Source organism: Tachysurus fulvidraco, chromosome 23, assembly GCF_022655615.1.
Source record: "Tachysurus fulvidraco isolate hzauxx_2018 chromosome 23, HZAU_PFXX_2.0, whole genome shotgun sequence".
NCBI lineage: Eukaryota > Metazoa > Chordata > Actinopteri > Siluriformes > Bagridae > Tachysurus > Tachysurus fulvidraco.
Window position 1 is genome coordinate 128,555 of NC_062540.1, and position 10,000 is coordinate 138,554.

The window sequence follows — 10,000 nt, forward strand, 5'->3', positions numbered from 1 at the left end:
CATCGCTCCTGTCACTGAGAAACTTTACCCAGGATATTATGCAAAGGTACACAAACACACAATGACACACCGACACATACTTGCATATTACCAGGCTAAGTGTGTGTGTGTGTGTGTGTGTGTGTGTGTGTGTGTGTGTGTGTGTGTTTCAGGCAAAAGCCGTGATGAACTTTGTGGTGCGTTATCGTCCTGATGAACAACCTTCACTCCGTCCTCATCACGACTCCTCAACATTCACCATAAACATTGCTCTCAACAGTAAGGGGAAAGACTATGAGGTACTTACACACTTACACACTTGCACAGACTCCATAGGTACAGTACTGCAGTTCTAATGATACCTATATTTTGTTCTCTGCGTGTGTGTGTGTGTGTGTGTAAGGGAGGGGGCTGCAGGTTCCTGCGTTATGACTGCAGAATTGAAGCTCCCAGAAAAGGCTGGTCTTTATTGCACCCAGGGCGTTTAACACACTACCATGAGGGTCTGCCTACCACCAAGGGCACTAGATACATCATGGTCTCATTTGTAGACCCCTAAAAATGTGTGTGTGTGTGTGTGTGTGTGTGTGTGTGTGTGTGTGTTCACTGTGATTAAACACTTATCAAGACAGAAGTGTGCCTTCTGTTATATTGACTGTTTGCCTTGAAAACATAATTTTATAAAACTTTTTATAAAACATTTTTACCTCTCATGAGCTTTTAGTTGTATTTTATACAAAGCCAAACGTAGTGTTTAACTGTTGAATAGTTTTGTATAAAACAGTTTCCTATCAGCTTTGTACAAAGTGCTTTAAGTTATTTGATTGTGTTTATGATAAATAAAAGGTGAGTAAAATAAAGTGAGTTTTCAATCTTTTTTTAACCAAAAGAAATCTTTCACTAGCAGCTGAGTTAATGTACTTTACTGACTCATTGTGACAGAATGATGACCAGAAAAACATCTCAGCAGAGCATCTGGTCCTCTGGTCCCAACTCAAAGCATCTTTGTTGGTGAAGTGTGTGTGTGTGTGTGTGTGTGTGTGTGTGTGTGTGTGTGTGTGTGTGTGTGTGTGTGTGTGTGTGTGTGTGTGTGTGTGTGTGTGTGTTCAGTCTCACCGTTCGCTCTCAGTAGCTCCTGTCTTGAGTTTTATGAACAATTCTTTGCTGTTGATGTAAATATTAACTTGTGCACTTACACCCAGCGAACTCATCTGGCAGATGTTGTTAATATAAATGTAAATAGTGTGTGTGGTGGATGAAGAGAGTGAAGAGTGTATAGTGAGTGTATAGTGAGTGTGTACAGTGTGTGTAGTGTACAATGAAAGGTTTTATCTATGGTTGGAGTTCTTTGTGCTCTGTTCATCTGGACTTTGGAGTCATAAACAGGTGAATAATTAATACAGTTCTGTGTCAGTCAGCAGAATGGGAGTGTGTGTGTGTGTGTGTGTTTGAGTCTCCAGTTTTCAGTAGGATGGTCAGTTGGTATTGATCAGTGTACAAGCATCAGCAGGTACAGTATGTTAGCCCTTTGTTTTGGCTAATTCTGAAAAAATTCTAAGATCTTTGTGGGTTGGGATTTTTGAACATGTGACGTATATTTGGAGTGTGTGCATTGTGGGGTCTGTGGCTGGAGTGTTCGGCATGTGTTTGGGGAGATGGTGTACTTTGGAACGTGTGGTGTGTGAAGGGTACATTTGGTATGTGTCAAGTGTTTTTTTTTTGTTGTGTGTGTATGTATTGTGTGGGGTGTGTGGTGTTGTGTGTGTGTGTGATGTGAGAACAAAATTAGATGTCAGTTATAAGGATGGACAGTTGGTGCAGGCAGTTGGTGCAGGCAGTTGGTGCAGGCAGTTGGTGCAGGCAGTTGGTGCAGGCAGTTGGTGCAGGCAGTTGGTGCAGGCAGTTGGTGCAGGCAGTTGGTGCAGGCAGTTGCATAGCTGCTAAAGGTCACTGAGCTGTGATCCTACACTTAATGCTGACAATGAGGCTGAGCACACAAAGCTACAGCAGAACACAAAGCTCTGAATCCATGAAGAACAAGTGGAGTGAAGAGTAAAATAAAAGTGCTCAGTACTGCTCGGTGATGGTGCTGAGTGATGGTGCTGAGTGATGGTGCTGAGTGATTCAGCATTATAAAGTTAGAAAGGGAACGAGCAGAATGTAGCAGAGGTCCTACAGAAGAACATCACACACATGGGAGAGGGTGAGATCTCATATGAGGTGAGTGTGACAGAAAAAGCCAAGTGACATGAACTCCATCATATAGATCAAACTCCATCATATAGAACTCCATCATATAGATCAAACTCCATCATATAGAACTCCATCATATAGATCAAACGTTTGTAGAACAGACTAAAGGGAAAAGGAATATTTCACTTTGAAGAAGTGATTTAAGTCCAGGAGTGTGAGGTTCAGGTGAGTTCAGGACCTGGTCTGGGTGTGGACCTTCTAAATGAGTACAGACTCAGCTTAGGGATTTAGTGTGAAGGACTGAATGGGTTAGGGTTAGTAAATAAGGGTTAGGGTTAGTAAATATGGGTTAGGGTTAGTAAATATGGGATAGGGTTAGAGGGTTAGGGTTAGGACATTAGGGTTAGTAAATATGGGTTAGGGTTAGAGGGTTAGGACATTAGGGTTAGTAAATATGGGTTAGGGTTAGGACGTTAGGGTTAGTAAATATGGGATAGGGTTAGAGGGTTAGGACGTTAGGGTTAGTAAATATGGGTTAGGGTTAGGACGTTAGGGTTAGTAAATATGGGATAGGGTTAGAGGGTTAGGACGTTAGGGTTAGTAAATATGGGTTAGGTTTAGCAAATAAGGGTTAGGGTTAGTAAATGTGGGTTAGTAAATATGGGTTAGGGTTAGTAAATAAGGGTTAGGGTTAGTAAATATGGGTTAGGGTTAGTAAATATGGGTTAGGGTTAGTAAATGTGGGTTAGTAAATATGGGTTAGGGTTAGTAAACAAGGGTTAGGGTTAGTAAATATGGGTTAGGGTTAGGACATTAGGGTTAGTAAACAAGGGTTAGGGTTAGTAAATATGGGTTAGGTTTAGTAAATATGGGTTAGGGTTAGAGGGTTAGGGCTAGGACGTTAGGGTTAGTAAATATGGGTTAGGGTTAGTAAATATGGGTTAGGGTTAGTAAATATGGGTTAGGACATTAGGGTTAGGGTTAGTAAATATGGGTTAGGGTTAGTAAATATTGGTTAGGACGTTAGGGTTAGTAAATATGGGTTAGGGTTAGAGGGTTAGGACGTTAGGGTTAGTAAATATGGGTTAGGGTTAGTAAATATGTCAAAGTTGCCTACTGATACATTAAAGACATCTAAATCTCTCTCTCTCTCTCTCTCTCTCTCTCTCTCAGTGAATGTATGAATGTGATGGAAGAAATAAAAGTAAGTCCAATATTAATACAGTCACCATATATAACCCTGAGTACTGGGGGATGGAGGGGACTGACTCACTCAAACAAGCAGGAAAACCTCAGGCCTGATCTTTACAAATCAACATTTATAACAATATTGAAGTCACCAATGTCAGTGATAGAAACCATCATGAGAGAGGGAATGACTGGGATCACTGGTATAGTGGGAACAGGAAATAATGTCAGACATTCTGACTATAAATCTATTAGAACCCATTTAACTATAAACTGTATTAAAATGTGTGACGTCATTCATTAATAAACTGAATATTGTAGCTCTGTTATAGACACAATAACACTTCAGCTGTCAATCACAGCTTATTTCATTTGTTTATTACATTTCTTTACATTTATAATTATTGTAATAATTCTCTTTAAAAATATATATTATATAGTTTTGTGAAAAAAGATCTTCCTTATCAGGAAACCAAACTAAAATAGAAATTTTAGTATTTAGTACCTGACTTAAGGGTGTGGCTAAGATTAAGGCGTGGCAGACTTTTGGGGACACGACTAACAATATCTGTATTTTCTCTCAGTCTGTTTCTCCTCAGTCTCATCCCACAGCTCCATTCAGCAAAGCTCCAGAATCTTCCAGCCAGGCCAGTAAGTGTGTGTGTGTGTGTGTGTGTGTGTGTGTGTGTGTGTGTGTGTGTGTGTGTGTGAGTGTGTGTGCGCGTCTGTCTGTGTCGGCATGTGCGTGTGTGTGTGTGTGTGCGTCTGTCTGTGTCGGCGTGTGTGTGTGTGTGCGTCTGTCTGTGTCGGTGTGTGTGTGTGTCCGTGTTAGTGCGTGCGTGTGTGTGTGCATCTGTCTGTGTGTGTGCGCATGTGTGTGTGTGCATCTGTCTGTGTGTGTGTGTGTGTGTGTGTGCGTCTGTCCGTGTGTGCGCATGCGTGCATGTGTGTGTGTGTGTGTGTGTGTGTTTTTCACATGGTTTCCCTCCTGTCCTATAGTGGGTTTGGGAAGTCCTGAGTTACTGAAGGAGTTGAAGCAAAAACACACTCTGAAACCTGTTCACACACACACTGGTCTCACCACGGTGTTCTGTGGCCGTGGAAGAATTGTGAGTCACACACACACACACACACACACACACACACACACACACACACACACACCAGAGTGTACAGTAATTGCTGTCTTGTGTTTGTAGAATGTTGCACCAGGTAGCCAATCACAGACTCCACCTTCATCTGCCTCCACCAATCAGCACACCACAAAGGAGCAGTGTCTGTCCAGTGAAACACAGAATTAAAAGGCTTTAATTTTTCTTTAATTTGTAATGTGAGCATGTCTTGTTGGGTTTATTAAGTAATGTCACTGAGGTCTACCTTCTGCAGACCTCTATAATAATAATAATAATAATGCATCTGTAAATGGAATCCATTTACTCTGTGTGTGTGTGTGTGTGTGTGTGTGTGTGTGTGTGTGTGTGTGTGTGTGTGCGTGCACTTAGCATGTTGATGTGCATAAATGAATGTGTGTTCTGAAATTATTCAAATAAAATCTCAAACTACATACAGTATAATGGAATCCATTTACGCTGTGTGTGTGTGTGTGTGTGTGTGTGTGTGTGTGTGTGTGTGTGTGTGTGTCTGCATATATGTGTGTGTGTGTGTGTGTGTGTGTCTGCATATATGTGTGTGTGTGAGTGTGAGAGGGAGTTTGTTACATTGCACTGAGGTACAAAGGGCATTGATTAGCATGATAGTCTTCACAAAGGAGAATGTGTAAAGGAAGAGAAACAGACAGAGACCAACACAGTGTATGAGAGAGAATGTGTGTGTGTGTGTGAGAGAGAGAGAAAGAGAGAGAGTGCAGGAGAGAGAGAAGGAGAGAGAGAGAAAGAGAGAATGAAATCACTTTTGTATCAGTACTTCCTGGTGGCAGCCATGATGACTTTGCTTCTATTCCTCACCTCATTTTGGTTACGTGAGTAATATATATATATATATATATATACGGGAAAGGACCGATAAATAGAATATATAATAGAAATATATGATATCTGAGTATTAATATATATAGTATAAGGAAATTATCTATCTATTATAATCTCTATTCTCTCCTGACTCTATATCTTATTCTAATCTATGTCTATCTCTATTCCACTCGAATATCTCTATCTCTTCTCCTACTGCAATCTCTATATATCTTCATCTCTCTCCTGCACTCTCTCTATCTCTCTCTCTCTCTCCTGCTCTCTCTCTCTCTCTCTCTCTCTCTCTCTCTCTCCTGCACTCTCTCTCTCTCTCTCACACACACACACACACACACACACACACACACACACACACACACTGCTCTTTCTGAAATTGAATTTCTGTGTGTATGTTTCTAACACAGCTCAGAGGACAGTGCAGGATTGTGCACTACTGTGGCTTCCATGTCTTAGTGATACGAACAATAAGGTATGGACAAACACGTACATAAGAATGTAAATCTACTTGTGTGTGTTGTTGAATGTTCATTTTAGAATGATTATGGCAACTCCCCCTGCACCACCTCCACGACATACACAGGTACCTCAAGTAGTGGTTGTAAGAAGTGATGTTAAGGCCCACACCACTAACACCGTTATTAGGAGTGATGTCATTACCCCTAAACCTGTCATCATACCTGACTGTCCTGAGCAGCATTTCCAGGTGCCCCACCTTCTGCTGTATTTAGACTCGGCCCTCGGCCCCGACTCTGATGTGTTGTTGGAACCTTACCTGCTCTGCTGGGAGGAGCTAATTAAGTAAGAGCTAGCTAGTATCATTTATTCCTTCTTATTTGCCTCATTTCATTGAGCATAGTGATGTGGTGTGGTTTTTCACAGATTTATGGAGGCTCTTGGTCCTCTGGTTGGTTTTTTTACCTACAAAGTTCAGGAGAAAATCAGTCTAATTCGCCACCTGACTGAGGAGGACTCTGCGAAACACAGATTACTGACTCTGCCCAACACAAACTCTCTACGTTTAAGCCTGGAACCCCACAGCCACACCTACCACTCTGTGCGCTCCATGTTGGATAGAGAGCTTCAGTTGGGTGTGGTCAGCTTTGATAGACAGACGCCATCGGGCAGTCGTACTTTGCTCCGCCTCCATCGATCGTTAATGTGGCTGCAGCTGCTGCTGGTGAAGCTGTGGCTGGAGCCTGGACATATGAGGAGAAGCCTGGGTGAGGTGTGTGAAGAAGCATACAATGAAGCTTTAGCACCATATCACCCATGGCTGCTGCAGAGAGTGGCACGACTCGCCTTTCAGGCCATGCCTGAACACACCGTACTGCTTGGCATGGTGTGCGTGAATACACACGAGGAGGCAGAACCAATCATTCGCACTATTGTGACGGCGATCAGTGAGGTGCATCACAGAACACAGACTGAGCTGGAAAGAAGAAACATGCTGGACTTACCTTAAAGGAACATGTGTCCAAAGAAGAAAAGTATGCAGCAATGTGACATGTGAATGAAGCTAAACTGATTCAATTATTCTCTCATTTTCAATTGTTGCAAAAAAATGTTTTCTGAGTGAACAAAGTGTTTTTATTTAATAACCTACAGTGTTGTGTGTCCATCAAAGGACCTAGGAACCAAAGAACATTGGAAAACATTGGAAACCAAGGCTAACTAAGAACACCTTGAGTCCTAATCTCTGAAATATTAACATGATGATACCTAGTGATCATACGTCATGAAGCAGACATGACAGGTCCAGGGTGTATGGTGCTGCTGCTTCCTGCTTTCCTCTGTACCACATGATCTTATGTCCAAAATGTTCCCACAGGCTTGTTTTATATGCTGGAGCCTGGAGTACCAGGTCTTATCTTATCCAACGGTGTGAATATGTAGAACAATATGATGAAGGTGTTTGGACAAAGTCAGATTTTTCACAGAAAAAGTGTGTTTTTGGGTGAATTTTTATTATATTTATTCATGATCCAAAGCTGAGACTCAAAGCCTCCATTTCCAGTAATTTCATTCAGAATTTAGCATTATGTTGGGAAACACGTGTAAGTTCATCATTACACATCGTCCTCATCTACAATTACAGTGTGAGATTTAGGGAAAGTCTAAGAAACATGGCCTGTATGAAATCTGTGAGGTCTGTGGGGCCGAATGTTCATGGGTTTGTGTTTGGGTGTGAATTTCTCTGCCTTGTGTTTAGTCTTGAATATCTGAGCTCATGACAGTAACGAGGCCTCGAGCAGTAATGAGCAGTAATGAGCAGTAATGAGCAGTAATGAGCAGTAGAAAACTTTCTGTAAAAAGTCATTTTTAAACACAAATTTATTTAATACATTTCATATTTAATTATAACAACAATTTATTTAATATTTCAGCTCAGATAAATAAATAAATAAATAAATAAATAAATAAATAAATAAATGTCTGCTGATGACAGATAATAAATTAGCATACAGTACACATGGATTTAAAGATCAAATGGAGAAAAAGTAGACAAGAAATAGAATTTGTGACACAAAAACAGACGCCTGCTAATATTGCTATGCTAACAGTGTTGAATAAGTCCAATAATGGCAAATGCTAAATACTGTAAATGTAGTAAGTATCACTCTAAATAAACTTATGCTAATAAATGCTACATGCTAACCTTCTGTGTGCTAACTGTCACTGCCTAGACAGCCAGAGTTTCTGGGCTAAAACACGCAAGAAAATTATAACCAGTGATCCTAATAAAGTCTGATAGTTTGTGATATTATAACATTTAATACTTTATTATTTACATGATTACTTACTGTAATTAACAAGCTAAGAGCAAGAAATGAATTCCTTCCTGTATTTCAATCAGCCTTGACACACACACAACATTGCTAGGGTGTGTAAATGAAAGTGAAGGTTATGTTACTGTGTGTGTGTGTGTGTGTGTGTGTGTGTGTGTGTGTGTGTGTGTGTGTGTGTGTTCTATTACATACTAACAATAAATAAATAAACAATAAATATTAACATTACATCAACACTAAAAACAAGCAAATAAAAATAATTAGTAATAATGAATATGTGCAGCAGATGAGAGACAGTAACTGAACACTAACAAAAAAACACCAGTAGGCTGTTAGTCATTAATCTCACGCACACGCACACACACACACACACACACACTCTCTCTCTCTCTCTCTCTCTCTCTCTGTAGTCACTGTTGATATTTGGGCTTAAACTACCTAGTGAATAGTGATATATTTAACATCAGCATCTTAATATGTGTATACTATAAATACATGTGGTTTACATACACACCACTTAGGCCACACCCACCCAACAGAATTAGCCCCTCCCACCCAGAGCAATCCCAGCTTTATTCTTTATGCATAGCTCAAAGCTTCTTTCCAATCTGTATTTTTTATCTAATTAAGGAATGATGTATACAAAAGTACTGAAAAACACAAACCCAAAGACATGCGAACACACACACAAACACACACAAACACACACACACACACACACAAACACACATGTAGTTCCTGTTACTGACAGACAAAGTAAACATCATGTAATCAGATACACCTGATGACTAACTGATAACTGTGTGTGTGTGTGTGTGTGTGTGTGTGTGTGTGTGTGTGTGTGTGTGTCTAGTCAGAGTTGATGCGTAGTTTGAATGACACTCGTCCAGCGAATTTGTCGCGTTCACTGAACTCTGTGATTGTGTTGGAGTTGATTTTACACTCAATATTCACATCAATGTTCTGAGTTACATTCACAAACTTCACTGCTACCAGAGGCTGAGTGTAGTTTACCTGTACACACACACACACACACACACACACACACACACACACACACACACACGTCTATTATACATTATGGGGATTAGATCAACAATCCACTAGTCAACATTTTACTACCAACAATAAAACTGTAATTTGACAGCTGTAGTTTATATAAAACACATTTAACTGTCATTAAAATCACATGCATTCAAATTATTAATAATTAATTAAAATGTTTAGTTTCAGTGATAATGTTAACTTTATTTACTAAAATATTATTATACAAACATCAAAGCTTACAAACTATTTAAATTGAACCACACGCAAATCTCTCTCTCTCTCTCTCTCTCTCTCTCACTCACTCTCTCTCTCACTCACACTCTCTCTCTCACTCTCTCTCTCTCTCTCTCTCTCTCACACACACACTCTCTCTCTCTTACCTGGGCACGCTGGCCGTAGTATGGATAATACATCAGATTAAATGTCCCATTAGGAGGAAAATAAGTGACACCACCAAGAGGGTCACTGCTCTCCTTCTACAGAGAGACAGAGGTTGTGATGGAAGGCTGTTGTGTAGTTTATAATGTACACACACACACACACACACACACACACACACACACACACACACACACACACACAGAGTTTATGTAGGATGTGACTTGCCTTTGCTCCACACGTGACATATGGAGACTGTCCATCTTTCCCTGGCAGCATTCCGATTACCTAAGAAAAGTCAAAAGAATAATCAGTAATTTTTAAATAATTAAATGTGTCTGAGTAGTTAATAATCTCTGTTCTGTGATTGGTCTTTAGTTGCTAAGATCAATTTGTACCCAAGTCTCCATCACTGAACAGACAATAACTTTGATAAAATAG

General features: G+C 40.2%; 3 protein-coding genes and 1 long non-coding RNA gene across 7 annotated transcripts in view; 2 read left to right on the forward strand and 2 right to left on the reverse strand.

Moving 5' to 3' along the window:
- The window catches only part of plod3 (procollagen-lysine, 2-oxoglutarate 5-dioxygenase 3), a 10,822-nt gene extending 9,983 nt beyond the window's left edge, over positions 1-839 (forward strand). The window contains exons 16-18 of the mRNA XM_027152094.2: positions 1-46; positions 153-278; positions 383-839. The exon at positions 1-46 is cut by the window's left edge and continues 101 nt beyond it. Of these exons, the coding sequence (XP_027007895.1) occupies positions 1-46; positions 153-278; positions 383-538 (328 nt within the window). The 3' untranslated portion in view covers positions 539-839. The remainder of the gene's footprint in view (positions 47-152; positions 279-382) is intronic.
- Positions 840-4,963: 4,124 nt separating this feature from the next.
- Positions 4,964-8,003, forward strand: gltpd2a (glycolipid transfer protein domain containing 2a). Its single transcript, XM_027152098.2, has 4 exons — positions 4,964-5,338; positions 5,753-5,817; positions 5,929-6,146; positions 6,228-8,003. Exons 1-4 carry the CDS (start codon positions 5,260-5,262, stop codon positions 6,808-6,810), a joined length of 945 nt encoding a protein of 314 aa, XP_027007899.1. The 5' UTR covers positions 4,964-5,259; the 3' UTR covers positions 6,811-8,003.
- A 272-nt stretch (positions 8,004-8,275) lies between these two features.
- Positions 8,276-10,000, reverse strand: part of atp1b2a (ATPase Na+/K+ transporting subunit beta 2a) — a 4,846-nt gene continuing 3,121 nt past the window's right edge. For 2 of the 3 annotated variants that reach the window (XM_027152100.2, XM_027152101.2), the window contains 3 exons: positions 9,788-9,847; positions 9,562-9,657; positions 8,935-9,148 (listed from right to left, as the gene is read on the reverse strand). In XM_027152100.2, coding sequence (XP_027007901.1) covers positions 8,984-9,148; positions 9,562-9,657; positions 9,788-9,847 — 321 coding nt within the window. In that variant the 3' untranslated portion in view covers positions 8,935-8,983. Of the gene's footprint in view, positions 8,316-8,934; positions 9,149-9,561; positions 9,658-9,787; positions 9,848-10,000 lie in introns of those variants that run through there. The other variant, XM_047807449.1, reaches the window with a different exon arrangement.
- LOC125140087 overlaps positions 8,935-10,000 on the reverse strand; it is a 19,241-nt gene continuing 18,175 nt past the window's right edge. For both annotated transcript variants that reach the window (XR_007139320.1, XR_007139321.1), the window contains exon 2: positions 8,935-8,983. This is a non-coding gene — a long non-coding RNA (uncharacterized LOC125140087). The remainder of the gene's footprint in view (positions 8,984-10,000) is intronic.